This window comes from Chroicocephalus ridibundus, chromosome 3 (genome assembly GCF_963924245.1).
Source record: "Chroicocephalus ridibundus chromosome 3, bChrRid1.1, whole genome shotgun sequence".
In the NCBI taxonomy this organism is placed as follows: Eukaryota; Metazoa; Chordata; class Aves; order Charadriiformes; family Laridae; genus Chroicocephalus; species Chroicocephalus ridibundus.
In genome coordinates, this window is record NC_086286.1 from 35,383,308 (window position 1) to 35,403,029 (window position 19,722).

General features: G+C 37.3%; 1 protein-coding gene across 1 annotated transcript in view; it reads left to right on the top strand.

The window, feature by feature from the left end:
- The first annotated feature begins 1,708 nt into the window (after positions 1 to 1,708).
- BTBD9 (BTB domain containing 9) overlaps positions 1,709 to 19,722 on the top strand; it is a 125,858-nt gene continuing 107,844 nt past the window's right edge. Inside the window, exons 1-7 of the mRNA XM_063328692.1 lie at positions 1,709 to 1,806; positions 3,730 to 3,896; positions 8,966 to 9,176; positions 10,273 to 10,636; positions 12,596 to 12,860; positions 15,076 to 15,295; positions 17,962 to 18,081. Coding sequence (XP_063184762.1) covers positions 3,815 to 3,896; positions 8,966 to 9,176; positions 10,273 to 10,636; positions 12,596 to 12,860; positions 15,076 to 15,295; positions 17,962 to 18,081 — 1,262 coding nt within the window. The 5' untranslated portion in view covers positions 1,709 to 1,806; positions 3,730 to 3,814. The remainder of the gene's footprint in view (positions 1,807 to 3,729; positions 3,897 to 8,965; positions 9,177 to 10,272; positions 10,637 to 12,595; positions 12,861 to 15,075; positions 15,296 to 17,961; positions 18,082 to 19,722) is intronic.

Consider the following 19,722-nt stretch of genomic DNA (forward strand, 5'->3'; position numbering starts at 1 on the left):
GTAGTGTAACTTTAGTACGCTGTCTTTGGAAGTTAGTAGGATGAGAATAGCATCAAGAAGCATGAGAGCTACAGCAATGAGACAGAGTGCTCGGGTGTTAGCAGCTTACGTAGGTTTTGATGGCTAAACTGTGTTTTGCATATACATCCCTTCCGCTGCTAGTGTTCTGAAACAGGAACTTAAGTAAAGCTCAACTGAAGCAGAAGTGCTAACTGCAGTTCCTTATCATTTAGAATCTTGCACTAGGTTGTGAGTAGAAAAATTATTTAGACTAATAGTAATCTAAGTGAACTTGTCTAAAAATTTTATTTCAGTCAATACAGATATATCCTCTAAAGCTTTATGACCAAGTTGCAGGCAAGGAAAATCTCAAGGTTTTACAAGCATGGAACTTGGTGGTTCATTTTTTATCAACATCAGTGTTTCATTCAGACTTGTTTCACTACACTTAAAAGTACAGGTATGACTGGAAAACCTACTGACCCAATTGTGTGGAATCCAGTAATTAAAACTGGGATGGTTCGTAAATCAGATGAGTAAGTCAAAGGATGTGCATAGGTAGTTCAGTGGTAACTGCATAAGGAGGAGCAGAGTATGTCGAAGGTTCTCTGCTTAGTATTCAAAAATTACTCTAAGCGCGTTTGCTAATCTTGGAATGACCCTTGCAATTTTTATGTGCTTGACAAAGTGTAGACAACATGCTAGATGATGAAGTAATAGAGAGGAAACTAGTGAAAAATCACTGCCATCTACAAACTAGTTAACAGCAGTATCATGAAGTTGGCAAGGTGTCTTAAAGAGTTACTGCTGCTTGCCATACTGAGAACTAAGTATTCTCAGTTATGAAATCCAAGAATAACCTACTAAAGACAAACATCTTATGATTGTTTTAGCCAGCAAAAGTTGTTAAAAAATTTTAGATGTAAAAACTTTTGAAATTACTTGATGTTCTCACTGATTACACACGATGTTATTTTTACTTCTTCCAAGGTAACACTTCTGCAAGGTAACACTTCTGCATGGAATTAAACAGCATGTTGCGCTTTGCCACTTGGAGGGCCTAAATTCAGTTTAATGTGGTACAGCAGAAATTAGTGTAATGGTTATGTAGAGAAAGGCCAGGTCCCTGTTCTCCTTATGGACAAGACAGGAGGCAGTGTTAAGTGTGTTTGCCGGTCTCTTGCCCATCTGTATGTATTCCGCTTTCCTGAGACTGGCAAACACACCATAACTCTTGAAACAAAGGAAACGTGTATTTTGGATGTTGCCAAAGGTTTAAACGTCCCTCTTGTCTGCCCAAGTCCCGGGTTTCTGACAAAGGTTGGCATCCGCCGGCAGGACGACGCAGCCATGAAGGTCGCAGGCCTACCCGTGACACCGCTGTTCCAACACCCGCCTAGAGCAGCTCCACCGGCGCTGCCGCGGCCAGGGCCTCTCACGGACCGCGGGGTCACCCCGGCCTTCCCGCCGCCCTCCTGCCTGCCCCGCTGTGGAGGGGCCCGCGGACCCCTTCAGCCCTGCCACGGAGCCGAGCCCCGACCGCTCTTTTCCCGTCCCGGCGGGTGCCGCTCTGCCTCCGGCCGCCTCCGCCCTGCGGCCGGAAGAGGAAACCCGCCGCCGCGCGAACGGAACTACGGAGGCCGAGGCGAGCGGGTGCCGCTACCGGGACCTGCTCCCGAGGGCGCTCGCCTACGTCAGCGCGCAGGACGACGGCTGCTGTTGCTAAGTGGCGTCACCGCGCCGGTTGACGTAGCGACGGCGGCGGGGCAGTGTGGGGGGGTGGAGGCCTTGTCAGCGGCGGGGCCGGTGAGTCCCGGGGGAGGGTTGCGGTCGGGCGCGTCCCCCAGCAGAGCGGGTTCGTGACGGCCGGGTGGCGGCTTCCGGGGCCTCCCCCGTGGTGGGCAGCGGCCCCTCGGCGGGCCGACCTGCTGTTGCCCGTGGCTCCCACCGGGCGCGGACAGGGCGACCCGGGAGCGGGCGGCGGTGGGGCGGGCGCGGGCCGAGGAATTGCTGGGTCGCGGGAAGCGGCGGGTGATGAAGGGGTTTCACCTGAGGCGCCTCTTCGCGGAGGGGAGGGAGGGCGGGGGGAGGCCCGGCGGGTGGGGGTCGTTTCCCCGGCGCTCCCAGGCGTGTAAGGTGGCGTCTGGGGAGGCGGCGGCGGCCCTGGCCGCCCCGGGCGGGCGCGACCTTGGGCGGGCCGCTGGCCCTCGGCCGAGGGTGCGATGCGGTTGCTTCACCTGCCTTCCCCTTTGCCCGCCCCTGCGCTTTGCAAGACCCTGTTGCGGCTTTATATATATATATTTATATACACATATATGTGTATATATATAAAGTCTATATGTTGACACTGTGATAGCACATACAATAAATTCATAGGTTCTTCTAGGGTCTCAGTACTTAAACTCCTCTTGCAAGTTGTGCGCTGCTGTGATTCATTGAAATTACTTTTGACTTAAGAGGAAGTTGTCATATTGTCAGGCTTTAAAAAAGCCAACTTGATGTTAACTTGTTAGCCTGTAATCTTGCTGGCCTGGCAACGCTCTTTGCTCACAATATTTTTAAAGCACAGTATATGGACCCCTGCCAAAGCTCTGTGCTGGGATCACTTAATTTTTTTATGTGTTTTAAGATTTAATTTGAGCCTGCTCATAATGCAGGTGTGTTTGGCATGTCTTCTGTTACAAACCTGTAAATCAGATGCTTGAAGTATACTGTTCTGTTAGGGTCTGTTCACTCATGTTTCTCTAAAAAAGACCCACAAAGATTTTCATAAATGGCTTTTCAGTACATTTTGGTAATACAAGCCAATTTGATAATATACATTACTTGTAGGAACAAATATTTATGTGTTACATGTTACTCTCCAAAATGAGGAGATCTTCTTTGTCAATTACCTGTTTTCAATTTGCTCCATTAAGGTATGGTTACTTTCCGTTTTATGAGACTGCCTAAAAAATATTTTTTTCTTTTTCCTTCCTTGCCCCCTTAAACATATACTTTAAAGAAGATTAGAGTGTCTCTTATGAGAGAATTCATAGATGAAGGTATCATCTGTTTAGCAAATTAAATACAGTTTATTTTTCCTGCTGGCAAGTATGATGGGAAGAATAACAATAATTTATACTTGTTGAGAGAGACTCATTATGTTGGTTATGTATTTAAACAAATAAAGCCTCTATATTTCTGTATTTCCTCACCCTACAGTTTTGTTTTGTTTTCTTGTTTGTAAAATTAAAGGCTTGTACAGGAGAAAGATCTTCAACTGTCTGAAGTATTGTAAAAATAACAACCACCAAGACCCAAACAAAAAACCCAAAACCTTTAGCTGGGCAAGAACGCTTTGGAGAACTTTGAATGTGTAGGGAATAAAATGTGTGTGGTACAGTTTGTGTAGATCTGGTTTAATTAGGACACCCAACTGGGAAAATGGTGTTCTGGGGGACATTAACGCTGTAGTAAGAATGTCAGGATGAAATTTTTGTGGCTTGTAGTGAACAAAGGAATGGCAATACGTTACCATATTCAAAAATGAATAGTCAAATGATGATGGCTCAAAAAAAATTCTAATGCTATGTTCTAATGTTATTAGAAGTTTTCCCGTAGAATGGAGGCATTTTTTAAGAATTTATTTCACCAAAAATTTTAACTGAGAAATATGCATCTCACTCGGTTTTGCCATAGGCTGCATGCCTCTGTTTCTGATGGTGTATATTTCATGCATTGTTTCAGGAAATGGTACAGTTGTTGCTGTGCAGCTGGATGTTGCTGAATAGCATTTCTATGAGCTTGCTGTTCAATCTGTCTGTTGTTCAGAATGGCAAAAAACCCTAATTTTCAGGAAGTTGGTCACCTGCCTACAGGCTACGTCCACTGTAAATCTTCAGACAGCTTTACTGGTGAGTGGACCAATGTGTTTTCTTGAGATTTTATCTTAAGGGTTTAGTGGTATGACATTTTAACGAGGTTGTAGTAAATGCATTAATACCTATTTTACATGTGTGGTAACAAATAATCTGTGCTTACTATATTGATCTTTGTACCTAGCTAAACTTATTCTTGCTCTTCTGTCAGAAGAATACACCTCTGAACAGAACATAATATGTTAGCACCACAGCAGTTAAATAATGAGAATGTGTTCATAGATGAGCAGTGCATAACTTCGTATATGCTTTGAGTCAAAACACTTTTGGTACTAATTGTTGTTTAGAATGCTGTCATTGAATGGTGTGGTTATTTACCATTAACCAGATTTAACATCTGCTTTTCTTTTAATCCTTTCACAACAGAAGGATTGGAGAGGAGTTCTATGAATTTAATTTACTTGATCTTTCATATTCTGTATCTATAAATTCATATTCCACTGATTACATTGTTACTATTGGATACTAAGTATTAGTACATGTATTTTTTTTTTCCTTTTCTATTACAATTTTCACTTATAGTCAGTTTTGTCATTGTTAGTTACAAGTACAAAGGAGTTTCTTAGGGAGTATTCTGACAGAATCGAAGTATTTACTTGAGTTATACTCTTTGTATGTTGAAGTATTTACTAAAAATTTATTTCCTGATATGTTAGCTTATTGTACCAGAACTTATGAGAACAAAATATTTTTGTATAAAACAACATGTACGTATCTATTAAAAAACCAAACCATATGGTTTGAAACAACAGAATGTTTCTACAGTAGCCTTAGTGTCGCACCTACCATGTTCTGTGAGTCTATGATAATAGAAAATGTAATTAAAATAATATTTTGCTGGAACGTATTTAAAACATAGCAAAATATTTTATGAAGTAATGAATTACAAAAAATTGAAATACTACTTGTATCCTTTCCAATCAACTGAGAGCCAATCCCTATTTCTAAATAAAATAGCAATGTAAGATAATTGTATTTAAGAAAATTCCCTTTGTATAATTTTGTCAAAACCTGTATTATCTTGATAGACACAGACTAGATTATGAAGGATGAAATATTTCAAGGATATGAAATTATTTGCTTGGTGGTTAAAATCCAGATTTATTTAATACAATTTTTAATTCTAGCAATAGTCTGTTTACTTGCATTTATTTCTAAAGTTTCAATAGGGTTATCTGTTATGTAAACATTTTTTACTCATTTTATCTAAAAATAAAAATTTCCAAATTGTTCATGAACTGTTTCTTAAATTCCTTTTTCTGCACCTGGTATAAAAACAACTCTTGCATGTTTCATTGAAATAGCAGTGCCTTTCAGAGGACTCTTGAGTGATAGCCCAGGTGAGGGAGGGGGAAGTGACTTTATACCAGTCTTTATTGCAGCTTTGGTTTGAGAGTTGTTTAGTAAAGATGTCATAGGTGTTTTGCTGTTGCTGACGTATTTTATAGATCAAGTTTTTGTATGCCATAAAATGTTCCAGATTACTTACTAAAAAGAAATATAGCACACTGAAAACTGTGGGGCTTTTGTTGTTGTTTTTCTAGCCATGACACACATTGTGAAATATTGCGTGTTACCTTATGTAATAAGCACTAGGCCGCGATTTTCACATGCTCACTGTTGAAGGTGGCAGCAGGGAGCGTGGCCTCCGGTGGGGTCTTGGACAGAACTGATTTGTAGCCCTTCTGACTTACCAGATGCCTTTTGAGGTTGCTGCAGTTTTAATGGTGCCTCAGACTCACTGAGAAGACTGTTGCGTTTTGTTTATTTCGGTGGCATGAACAAAGCTGCAGCAGCTGACTCCAGAAGCAGTTAATTAGCTCTGAATAACTCCTGGAAATAGGTTATGGTGTTGTAAGATGCTTGTATTCTGAAGGTGGTTAAGTGTTCTTTGACTGCCAGGAAGAGGAAACACCTGTATTCTCTGAAAGGGGTGTCATTGTTTGGTGACAGAAGATGCCAGAGGGATCTTCATGGAGGGTTTTGCCAAACTCCCAGTACGATCTGTCCTTTTTTATCTTAAATAATACTTTGAGTTGCAACTAGAAAAATACATGTTTAGTTATACAGGGAAGTTGTGAGATCATAGCAGCTTGCCACAACTAAAGCAGTATAGTATTTTTTACTTCCCTCAAAGAAATGTGCAGATCACTTCAAGGCTTGACTGAATTTGTACCATTAATTAATCCAGTCTGGGAAGATCTGAAGTCATGTATTATTTGGTTCTATATTTTGAAGGCAGGACTGCTCTCACTGGCCTGCTTTATATGGAAAATCCACAATACAGATGAAACTTGCCTTGGAAATGTGTAGTAGTTAAACAAATGAGTTTGAGTGGTTCTTCAATATTCTAGTGTTACCCGCAGAAAGCGTGCAAGGCACGGACATAGTTTCTTTAAGTTGACAGTTTCCAACGCTTTGTGCTATTCAAGCATTTGAAAGGCTCCTCCGCCAGAGGCTTGTAGCCATTGTATGAGTCCTGTATTTCCCATGATCAGTGTGTTCTTGTTTGAAACTGGCAATTTAGGGTAGTACATTGTACCAGCAATTTGGAGAGCATGAAACAAATTTGGCTTGCAGCTTGCACACAGGGATTTCTAATTTTCTACTGTCATCGCTTGCTGTAGTTTGGGGTCTTGATGTTCATAAGCATCATCGGCTTATTAGCGAGTGTCCCCAGTTCAGACTTTGCCCTCTTCTATACACTGATTCTTATTTAGAGAGGTTTGTGTACCCTTGAGAGGGAATTGTGCTTTCGATTTTATTTATTTATTTAACCTGAAATGGAAACAGTTTTCCCATGAACTTTTCACCCTGTTGGCACATGACAACATCCACAGCTACTGGAAGCAAAGTTAGTGTGCAGCTGAAGGCATTCCCTTATCTTTACTACTTTTACAGTCTCACAGTTTTCTGCAGGCAGTACCTGTTCTTATTTTTTAGGGATAAGAGTGGATGAAGGAAACAAAGTAGTAGAATGCAGAAAAAAAGGAGTTAAAAATAGATTTAAAATTCAAAATGTGTCTCTGCTTCTACATGTATGAAATATTGTAAATGAACTTCCCAAATCAATCAGAATCAGAATTAGCAGAGGAGAGATAGTGCAGAGTTGCTTGATAATGTGTATGTAACTCGCACATAGTTGGGTTACCTGACTATTGTGAATGCAGATCAACAGCAGCAATTATAGACTTGCAAGGTACAGGAGTCTTGAAGGAGTATCAAGGCTTGAGATTTGCAGCTGAGTAAAAGATACATCCTTTAGTTTGTTCCTTTGGAGTAATAACGGGTTTTGTATTTTGCGGGCATTTCAATTTTTCCTATTGTCTATAAGCTCTCAAATAATGATGTTGTAATAAGTATTACTGCTGGTATAAATAGAAGCAACTGGAGTGATGTGAGTTAAGTTAATCTTGGTTGTTACACAGTAAGTGTTACTGGAAGTGTACATCACATAAATCAGTTCAGTGCAGGGTTGCCTTAGCTAATTGTAGGTTAACGAGTGCAAGTGGAACAAACAGTCTGTTATTAGGAAAAACCATAAAAATTAATTTACCCTCATGTCAGGATAGAAGAAAGGTACAGTATTGTGTGTTCCCATGGTTAGACTGCCTCCAGTATCTCAGCCAGTATGGCTGGTTCCATGCTGTGATGACTACCTGGGCACACAGCTTCTAATTCAAGTAGCAGAGACAGCCTGAGGAAAGCTGGGGTTTTGTTCCCATTTGTGCTGTGATCTGTGTTATCAATTTAGTATGCTGTATTTTTCTCAAATCTTTTTTTTCCTATTTCTGTCACTTTTTCTAGTTTAGTTCAAAGTTCTTTGAGGCTGTTTCTACAGTATCTTGATTTTGGGTTAAGTGTTTCCAGGTGTTACAGAAATGCAAATAATACTTAACCCCATGTGTATGTGTTTTCTTTTTTTTTTGGGGTAGAAATGACTGGAAACGGATGCATATTTTCTACTAATACTTTTTAAATATAGCTTAAAAAATGCATTCCTGTCATTAATATTTCACTTGGAAGATTAATGTGTTAGCTGTGTGCAAGGTATGGCCTCACCATTTGCCGGCTTCTTGTGGTAGGCTGTCTTTCTTCAGCACTAAGTATGTGTCCATTTTGAAAAGTGGCTGGTCGTTGGAGCATAGAAGGTGTCTCTGAAAATAATGATGGTTATTATCTGAAACAGCCAACCTCTTTCTATTTAGAAGTAAACTGAAGTGTAATGACAGAAGCTGTTTTAAGACCTAAATTCTCCTGTGAATGCTCTTGCTCCTGAGACTACTGAAAGCCTCCGTTGCTGAAATAAACTAAACCCAACAAAACTAAAACCTCTTGTGAATTAAGAAGTAAGAAAATAATTCCATAGAATATATGACCCTTGCATTAATCTGTATCATATATTAGTGGACGGTCTCCTACTTTCATGACTGAGAGGTATTAGGGGATTTATTTTCTTAAACATAGGAGGGAACAAGAAGGTGTGAAGAAAACTGAGTGGAAAGGGTAAGAAAATTGAGTTGTACGTTGTAAAGCTTTGCTCTTAGACTTTTTTTGTTATTTACTAAAAGTTATCCTGACTGTTTATTTTCTCCCAGTTCTGGAAGGTTGATTGGAACTCTGCATAAACACTGATTTCAGTAGAGACTTGGGAGTTAAGACTATGCTTAATTGTGCAAATTATTTATTTCTTTATAATTTATATACATTTTAATTCAGATAAAATTGCTTTCTAATGGTAACTTTAATTAAAATTGTTTAATTTTTAATTCCTTTTGTTGGAAGCTTTTTATTTTAAGTAAATAGATTGACAGAACAACAAGACGACAGAATTGTATGATATATTTTCTGTTGGCTAGAATTGTTGATGTAATCTGCATCGAGTCCTCTTGTAAATGAACTTTAATAGAAAACCTCTTGGTCTCATTTTTCTTGTAACATACGGTAACTTACATTAGTCGCTTTTTTGTAATCACAGCTTGATCTTTGCTGTTTTTTAGTATTTGTGCCGTTCATAATAGTGGTGGTTTTCTTTTTCCCTTTAGTCTACCAATATCACCATCCCTCCAAGATGAGTAACAGCCATCCACTTCGTCCTTACACAGCTGTGGGTGAGATTGACCATGTGCACATTCTGTCAGAGCACATCGGTGCTCTAATGAATGGGGAAGAATATAGTGACGTTACCTTTATTGTAGAAAAGAAACGTTTTCCGGCACACAGAGTGATCCTGGCTGCTCGGTGCCATTATTTCAGGTGAAGTATAGCTTTTTGTCAGGCTCACAGGAAATTTTCATGCAGATAAGATAAACATTGTTTCTCGATGAACTTTTCAGGGTGTAATCATCTGTCCATTGAGTGTGACCTTTTCTGTGTGAATGTTTCCCAGCACATCAAATCATTGTGTCCAAATATAAAAAGATAAATACCATGTCATGATGTTATTCTTTTGACCTTCATTAAATTGGATTTTGAAGGTAGTTTCACAAATTCAAGAGAAACATAACTTCAGAACAGAAAAGTTCTGCTGTAAAATTGTTTTGGTTTCTCAGAGTATGGAATGTATGCTTCTATGGAATGTTCTCAATTAGAACGTTTAATTTTGGCACGTTTGAATTGAGTATTTAAAGAGGTCTGGCTGATACAGATTAGAATATATATTTTAAAACTAGGAATAATACTAATACAGGTATTTTAAGAGCTGGGCATTTTTCAATCTAAATGTAATTAATAGAATTTCCTGATAATCTTTTTACCGTTACTTTTGTCAGAGGGTTAAGCTAATAACTAAACTAAAGTGTGAATGCAAATTGTGTTCAAACCGTCTGTTGTATTTTAAAAAATTAACGTGAGTACTTTGATTTTTCTCAAGATTCAGGATTTCGTTGGAGTTTCCGTGTGCTGGGTTTAGAGTAAGGAATAGAGGATCAAGAATCCTGAGATTTGCTCATCTGCCACTGCTGTTATAGTGGCGAACTAGTCATTTCACTTGCTTTCTGAAAATTTTTCATTTTGTTTTCTTTCTCATGGATAGCACTGTATTTTAAAAAATAAAGGTATGAGAATCATATCTCAATTTATGCTTCACAAGCTATTGTTCAAAGTGGAGATGGAGTAATTGTTGTGTAGGATTAAAAATATGATGCATTAGAATGTTATTCTTGTGCAGCTGCTTTCAGAGCAGAGCTGCACTTTAAATGCCAACTATAAGGGTTTTTCTTTTGTAGATTCTTAAACCATATCACCTTTGCATTCCCCTTCCTGTAAATAGTCATTTATTCCTTTCTCTTTCTACTTTGCCTATTTTTTTTTTTTCAAGATATAAATTTCTCCAATTTTATCTTCCTTATAGAGCATTATTGTATGGCGGAATGAGAGAATCTCAGCCTGAAGCAGAAATTCCTCTTCAAGACACCACTGCAGAAGCATTTACCATGCTGTTGAAATATATTTACACTGGTCGTGCTACACTACGAGATGAGAAAGAGGAGGTTCTCCTAGACTTCCTAAGCCTAGCACATAAATATGGGTTCCCAGAACTGGAGGATTCCACCTCTGAGTATCTTTGCACAATACTTAATATTCAGAATGTCTGTATGACATTTGATGTTGCCAGTCTTTATTCCCTTCCCAAATTAACTTGTATGTGCTGTATGTTCATGGATAGAAATGCCCAAGAGGTGCTCTCCAGTGAAGGCTTCCTGTCACTTTCTAAGGTATATCTTTTGTTCGCATGTTTTTCCCCAGGAATGTTGATTTTAATCTGCGTAAAACTTCATGATAAGTTTATATGTTGGTTAACAGGTATCACTTTATACTAGTGAAACTGTGGCAGTTGGAAATGTTCAAGCCAACCTGAACTGAAAATCCTGGTGATCTGTTCTAAATTTTTTTAGGTTTTTAGTCTTGACCAGTCAGTATAGCTAAATATAGTGAATTTGATGGAGTATTCTAAAAGGCTGGAGCAGGCAATTAATCTTAATTTGTCTTTTCTCATCTGTTCTTGAAATAATATAATTTGTCTTCTGAATGCTGCCCAGGGCGTATAAAGATTTAAAAATAGCAGAAGATACTCCGTTCTGTTAATTTCTTGATACAGGCTGCCTCAATGTTGGGTTATTTCCTACTGTACAAGCTGAAGATTTCTGGAGGTTGCGATGGTTTATATTGCTGATTGTCACGATGTTCTGAAATTGCATAATGTAGTGGTGGCATATGGTGGTTTTGTTGTTGTTGTTAGATGGATAAATATTTGTGTCCAAGTCAGACTGTTCTATGACATTGAATTTTTCCACTTACTCTGGAGTGGTCTTTGAGCTGGACATAATAGTGATAAAGTGTTTTGAAGTGGTGCTCACATGAGGCATCTGGAGCATCTTGAATGAATGGTGGCATAATTATTGTTGTTTAAAAGTATTTTTAGTAGAAACGCTATGTTGGGTCTATTCCTTGAATACTGCTCCACTGACTAAATTACTAGCTGTGTAGGGAAAAAAACGTTTTTTTTTCTCTCTACTGTATTGTCATGCGCAGTTTGTTATATCTGAGCTCTGAGAGCATGTTACCAATAAAGAAATCAGCAAATGTCATTCATTGGGAAGCGCATACTTTATGACATCTTTGGCATACCCAGTACTGGTATATATGAGACATTTATCCTTTTCTTAGGCAAACTCCTAATTATTCTGCTAGCTAAGTGAAAATCAAAAAGCTCTTCAATTCTTTTTGTTCCCATTTTGCAGTCAGTGGGGTTTCTGCATTAATAACAGCCACTGAAGTTTTTTACCTGCTGATTCTAAGCTTGTACCATAAGAGAGAGAGAAGGAGAGGGGAATCCTAAATAGTTAGAAATGGTTTAAAAATGTGATTCCAAGCCACACTTTTTTTTTTTAATCATAAAATCGTAGAATCTTCATGATTGGAAAGGACCTTTGAGATCATCGAGTCCAACCATACACACACAAAAAAAACCCCTGCAATCTCTGCCACTAGAGCATGCCCTGAAGTGCCACATCTAGATGTTTCTTAAACACCTCTAGGGATGGTGACTCAACCACCTCCCTGGGCAGGCTGTTCCAGTGCCTGACCACTCTTTCAGTAAAGTAATTCTTCCTAATATCTAATCTAAACTTCCCCTGCCGCAACTTCAGACCATTTCCTCTGGTCCTGTCATTTTTCACTTGGGAGAAGAGGCCAACACCCACCTCTCTCCAACCTCCTTTCAGGTAGTTGTAGAGGGCAATGAGGTCTCCCCTCAGCCTCCTCCTCTGCAAACTAAACATGCCCAGTGTTCTTATACCAGCCTAAGTTTGAAGGAATGCTTTGAACTATACTACCAAATCCCCAAATATTTTTTTATATTCCAAAGTAAATTTGAAGTAGTAACTGGAAGTAAATGGATTTGAATAGTTCTCCACATTTCAATTCTGACTTATTTCTGTTAGTGTTTGTAATATTACCTGTTATTTACATGATGGATTCTGTAATTCCTGCTTAAGTAACTAAAACAAACTGCACTTTCAGGTAGTAACTCCTTTGGAGATTATTTTTAATAACTACAAGTTAAAATACCCATTAATTTTTGCCTTATTTTCATTTCCTTTTTCTTTTTTTAAAAATAAAATTAATTTTGTTTGTTTATTTGGTTTTTTTGTTTGTTTGTTTTTCTTTTCCAGGCTGCTCTTCTAAGTATTGTACTGAGGGACTCATTTGCAGCTCCTGAGAAGGACATTTTCCAAGCTTTGATGAATTGGTGTAAACATAACCCCAAGGAAAACCATGCTGAAATCATGCAAGCAGTACGTTTGCCACTAATGAGTCTAACAGAACTACTAAATGTTGTAAGACCTTCTGGATTGTTGTCACCTGATGCCATCCTAGATGCCATTAAGATTCGTTCTGAGAGTCGGGACATGGACCTCAACTACAGGGGCATGTTAAGTAAGCATCAGGTTTTTTTATTTGTTTGGGTTTTTTTCTCACTGAGTGACTGTAGTTGCCTGAAGGTTATGCTTAATTTGTACTTTGAACTTTTATCTATTATTATGTGTTTTAAAAGGCTTACATAATGAAATATCTTGTTATGTGCTGGTTTTGCCATTTCTAGTCCTCAAATAATATTAGTCAATGTATTTTGCTTTGTATCTCAGATATTGCTCAAACATGAATGTTGTAATAAGAGTGTGTTTTCCTAGAGGAAGTGCTATTTTAATAGAACTTTTCCAAAAACATTAAAAATAAAAATGCATTGGCTGCGGGATATATGATATTTAAATGGTTTTATGTTGATTTTATCTTGTGGATGCCCCATCCCTGGAAGTGTTCAAGGCCAGGCTGGATGGGGCTTTGAGCAACCTGGTCTAGTGGGAGGTCTCCTTGCCCATGGCAGGGGAGTTGGAACTACATGATCTTTAAGGTCCCTTCCAACCCAAACCGTTCAATAAGTCTATGATTGTGACTTGTTTTCTACTTCATGAAGATATTTATCTTTTGTCCACTACTTTTGATTTTTCTCTTAGTCTTTGTGTGCTTGCCCAAATAGTATAAACGCATCTTCCAAAATTGTATTAATGGAAGCCTAAAAAGTATGAGAAGCCTTTCATTTGACTTTTATCTGTGCTTCCTGTTAATTCAACAATATCTAACACTGAGCTTTAGAAAGATATTGTTAGTTTGCTATCTAATGCGTGATTTATAGAGTATTTGCCTCGCAGCAAAGAATAAAGTTAAATGTTCTTTGAGAGCCTGCACTGTAGTCTGCCAGTCATGCATGATGAGCCCTGAAAATGATAACTGCTTTCTCAGAACTTCATCTCCCTTTTGTTCTCTCTTAGAAGTTACAGATAGTAATATTTAAACATATGAGTTTAATATTAGGATATTGTAAGAATCTTATCATGCAAGAAATTCTGTTGACAGTGCAGTAGATAAATTTGAAAAAGTTAAATGTTGTTTTCTGACTTCTTTTTCTGCATATTTATGTCTCAATAATAATATGCTCCTAATCTCAAAATTTCTAGCTTTGTCAAAATCACAGTTTTTTAGAGAATTGAATTTTTGTGTTGTTTTAGTGCTAGTTCAGGCTCTTGGGGCTTTTTCTGTTTGTGGAAACATTGATAACCACTTGCAATTTCATAGCTGTGCATTTGATTTTTTGATGCAGCAGTACTACAATAGAGTTAAAATTTTATCACTTCGAATTCCCTTCTTTAAATGTTAAACTTAACATCCTCTTAAAATTCATACTCTTGCCAACCTGCCTGAATAATTCAGGGGCAACTTTTCATCGTGTAGCTTTCAGATCATGTTTTATAGGGTCTCTCCTCAAACAAGACAGTTAAAAATGTCTTTTTAACAGGGTGGTTCATCAGTGTATTGTTTTGTAGTTGGAGTTAGGGATCTTTATCCCAAGTTACCTTGATGGAAGATCTGTTCCTAGGACATAACAGGTTTATTACTGTGAAATGGTGGCATAGAAAACTTGCTTTACCATGTTGGTTCAAAGCCCAAGTAGCCAAAAGTTTCCCATTTCACTCAGGTTTGTTTAGCTTTGCAGAGTACTGGAAGTTTGTATCACTATCAAAATAGCTTGTATAGCTATGCTACTGTTATATATCACTCTGCAAATTTATGATGCCGCCACATCTTGAGCACTTTCTGTGATTTTTAGTTTCCTTCTGCTTCAAACAAAAAGAAAACCAAAACCAAACCCAGCTGAAATTAGAACAAGAAATTGGGAAAGAAAGGGCAAAAAAAATTATTAGAGGTATGGTGAGAGGTTGATCATAAGGAGAGACTAAATGGACCAGAACTTTAAAACCAGGAGGAAAGTGATGGTTGAATGAGGAAGGTGCGATAGAATTCTGTAAAATAATGAAGAGGACTGAGAATATAGATACTACATACTAGTAAACTATCGCTACTTATTATTACTATTAAAAACCTAGGGGCATCAAATGAAATGGAAGAACCAATTTTTTTAAAATGCCTCTCTTTTTGTAGTTTTGTTTTTCCTTGAGCATGTGTTTGTCCTAGAAAGGACACTGGCAATAAGTCTTTGTTCTCACCTAGTACAGTTGATGTTCAGAACATCTAATTTGCAGTATGAGAGTGTAAAAAATTAAGCGATCTTTTTTTTTTTTTTTTTAATTCTTAGTACCAGGGGAAAATATTGCAACAATGAAGTATGGAGCACAGGTTGTAAAAGGGGAGCTGAAGTCTGCTTTATTAGATGGGGATACTCAGAACTATGACTTGGATCATGGCTTCTCTCGACACCCGATCGATGATGACTGCCGTTCTGGAATTGAAATTAAACTGGGCCAGCCATCAATAATCAACCACATACGAATACTTCTGTGGGACAGAGATAGTCGGTATGTGCCAAGTTGATATAAAAAGCGATGGTAATACATTTAGTACTGGTCATAATATATCAATATGAAATATTCATTAAATATTTTATAGAAACAGCATGATACAATGTTGGAGATGACAATGACAAGTTTTGTTTGAAAAAATCATGTTTTTTTCAAATGCAGTTTTGGTTGCTTACACACCAGACCATACTTTGTGATACTAAGCTACCTGATGATATTTCAATCCATTTTTTGTGTCTTCATTAAATAGTTTATATTGCTAATGAGAGTTTACATAATTTCAATTGTTTTGTTTTCTATTCTATTTTCCAGTTAGTTTTCAACTGCTTTTATTTCAGTTTGAAAAACAATATTTTAGTTCTTTTGCAGAAACCATATTTTTTACATATTTACGTTCAAAACATTGGAGGAATGTTTGTTTAGATTTTTTACAATATATAAAAATTGTTAAGAAATAACAGACTTTGACAATAATTCAGAGATAGTAAAATGTATTTAGAGTGTGAATTATGGACTAACTACAGGAGTTACTGGAAGCCACTTCATGGTGAGACTGATGAAGTATGAACTATCATGGATGCCTTAGCCAATTTATGCTCAGCTACTTTAGATTGTTATGGAATGCATGGAAGATCAAAATATGCATATTTGAACAATTGAGTTACTGCCTAAGTAGGAAAATTACAAGGTTCTTTTTGTCTGACAAATTGTATATATTAATTTTATAACTTGCAATGACAAAAGATTTTACAATTTAGTAGACAGCTTATGCAGATATTCATAAGCAATTTTCTATTAAAAACAATAAAACAAGCTACTAACACTTTTAACACATTATTACCTTTCTCATAAAAGACTAATTTTATATTACTTCCAGACTAACAGTTTAGAATTGCAAAACAATTGCATTTTGTTTTCTTAATTCAACCAAACCATGACACCATGTTATTTTAGAACAGGGTGTGCTAATATTTTATTGATTTTTATTTTTCTTTTGTAAATTAAATTATTTTTAAAATATGAATTACAGTTATTAATCATTCAAAACAAACTGCATGAATTTTTAACTATTCAATTGTTTCAGGTAAGTTCTCCTGATTTAGTTCAACTGAAATGTATGCTTCTCCTTTATTCCTTTTGGGAAGATTGGAAAGTAAAACTTCGAAGGTACAAGGAACTGCTCCATACAGTATTATACTACTTGTCGCAGAAGATCGATGAAATTTATAAAGCAATTATCAACCAATTTTATAAAATTTTAAAAAGTGCTAAGGAGAGTAGCTGTCCAAATTACCCCTGCAAAAAAGACACTATCCTTAAGAAAAACAAAAGGCATAGTGTTGTGTATGATAATGGAACTATATTTTGAGGTAATTTTTCTTTGCTTTGTACATTCAGAAACAGAAAAAATAGTATGTTGTTGATTGGTTACAAATTTACATTAGTCTAGTGATGGTGATTTGAGAATCCCTAAATTCTGACCACACAGAGGACAGTCAGTCAGTAACTTTTGGATCCAAACTGCTCAAACTCTAAATTGCTGGAGCCTAGTTCATTAAAATATGCATGGGTTAGAAATAATAATGTTTCTAAACCACAGTGTATTTATATCGGTTGTGAGTATTGCACATCTGGTTGGCGTGAATGTGAAAGCTGATTATGCAATTGGCATCTTAAAGACTCTCCATTACCTTTCTAAGTGAATAGATAGGTATTAACAGTGTTATCTAACATTTTAAGAGTTTTTAGACAATATCACGTTAGATGTCTACCCCTTTAAATCCTTGGCAAAAAGTTGTAAATATTGACAAAGGCATTAATAATTACCAAAAATGTCTATGTAGGACTCTGGAAGAGCAACTCTTCTTTTAGAAATCAGTGTGAAAGGAGGGTTAAGTGCTAACATGGTGCTGTTGAAATGCCTGTGAATGTTGCAGAGTAGTATGTTGAGAGAAAGAAAATATGCTGAAATAATTTCGTGATTTGCTAAGCCACCAATGGAGTTTCTACTTCATTTCTGACTATTGTAGGTATAATATGGAAATAGCTGTGGCTTTTAAGTTTTAGTTTGGGTTTGCTTTCTCCTAACAGCAAACTGTAAGCTGAATGTAACTGATAAGCAAGAGGAAGACACAGATTGTGTTGGTGACTTTTCATTTTTGATGAGGTCATTTTGGGGTGTGTAAGTAAGTAGTGAGAGTCTTAACAATGTGTCCTAAACAATGAAAGGGTCAGAAATGAAGAACATCAGTGAGAAAATGATCATAAAGTAAATTTGCTTTAGTCAAATGAAGGGTTTGAATTTGCATTTTTGATCTGCTGAATGTTTTTTGATTTTTCTTTATTGATATAGAATAGAAATAACAACTGTGTCACTGGTGCAGAAGGAATACAAATGATTATTTTTATGACTGAATTGAAAGTCTCCATTGGATTTTTTGAGGGACAATGATCTCGTCTGATTAGTGCAGACTGCGAGTGTTAGGATGTTAAGTCATTCTGAAAACATGTCTTAACATAACTGCATGTTATACAGGTCTGTGGGTAGGAACAAATAGCCTTCTTTTCAGCACAACTGAAAATCCAGAAGAAAGTGTAAAACTTAATACCTAAGATGTGGCTGCCTGTATTCTAACCAGTGGGTTTTTTTTGACAATCCATAGGTCTTATTCCTACTACATTGAGGTGTCCATGGATGAGTTAGACTGGATTCGGGTTATTGATCACTCTAAATACCTCTGTCGGTCCTGGCAGAACCTGTATTTTCCTGCCCGTGTCTGCAGGTTAGTTCATCAATGTAATGTTTCATGGCTCTCATGAAATAATTTAGACACCACAGTAAGTTGGTGGATTTTGTTACTGCATTATGTATTTCTGGTAATATATGATGTACGCAATTTTCATCAGCTACCTTAAAAACAATTAAATTTGTTTGTCTTGGTGGAATCTTTTTTAATATAAGTATAGGTGATAAATTGCAGGGATCCTATTTTGAAAACTCCGGCGCTTCCTTTTCTAACTGTGTATCTTTCTCCTTTTTGCCTGCTTTTTTGAGTCATACTCACATTTCCTCTTGCAGCTGATGTGTTTTTTTTTCACTCAGTAGTAAACATCATTCCTTGACTGCCAAAAGGTTTAAAATGTTTTTATCTACTTGCTATAAAACTTATAAATGTATATTGTAAATGTATTTTTATATATTTCCTGCTTGAAAGAGCGTTTTAAACAGTTGTGAAATAGAGAAAGGGGAGAGTGAGGACTAAGAGGTTTGAGCAATGCTTTGTGTAAACCAAAGCAGCTGGGTGGATTTAATCATTATTAAGCTGATGATGTCTTTTTATTGAAGGTGCTGGGAATTGTGGAATAAGTTTATTATCGCATTGAAGCTGTCTTATCCAGAAACTGAATCAAGCTCATTGATAAAGAGGTCACAGTGTCTAGATTCTAAAGATGTTATCATCATTAGGTTTTGTGTCATAGACTCAAAGAGGAAATGCCCTGTATTGTGATAATTATTTTGTAGACACGAACTTTTTAATCAGCACAGCAACTCTTAGAATCCCTAAGGAGGGGAGTGCTCCAGAGTTCCTCAAAGAATGACATCTTTCTGTGATCTTTACTGCTCTGCAACATGGGATTGCTGGCATACAGTTGTAGTCTATGGAGAAAGAGGCTGGAGGGGTCACTTGTGTCTCTCCTCAGATTACTCTTTCTCAGTTTCCCTGTCCTTTTAATAATACTGAATGTAACTGACTTGAAATGTATTTTTCCTGATACAAACAAATGCATTCTCACCTTTTCCTTCTAAGTTTTTATGGTTCTGATTTTACTGTTTTCTCTTTCTGAAATGGTTGTTGCTGTCCCCTAGCTTGTGTGTGTATCTGATATGTTTTTGCTTAAACATGTCTGTGATAAGTCATCCAACAATGATGAAATGCCTTGTGGAGTTTATAGGTGTTTTACATTTCCTGGGGATATTTTGTGTGTGTGTGATCTTAACTTGGTGCAAAGTGGACGGATTGTTAGTAAGCACAGGTTTTTTGCTTCCATTGTGTTAGCAAGAAGATTTGAAGAGATTTAGGGTATTGTGGTGGGACTTCCCTCCATCATCTTCCAAAACAGCAGCCATTCTTTGGCCTCATCCAAAGACGTGTCCAAAAGTGATTTTTCTATTTCAACATCAGTTTATCTGATAGTTTCTCATTTCTCACCCCCTGCCCCAGCTGTCTTCATCTCTGTGTGTTTGTGCGCTATGTTTTGAGAGCATCATTGTTCTGTTCTGATGAAAGCTTTTTGTAGCTTTGCCTGAAAGTGCAGAGAGTGAAGAATGCAGGGGAGAATACTATTCCAGAGTTTTAGGTGGTACCTTACTCATTTTTTGGCACAAAAGGGCCCCTTGTATGTTCTAGCTATCTGATGATCTC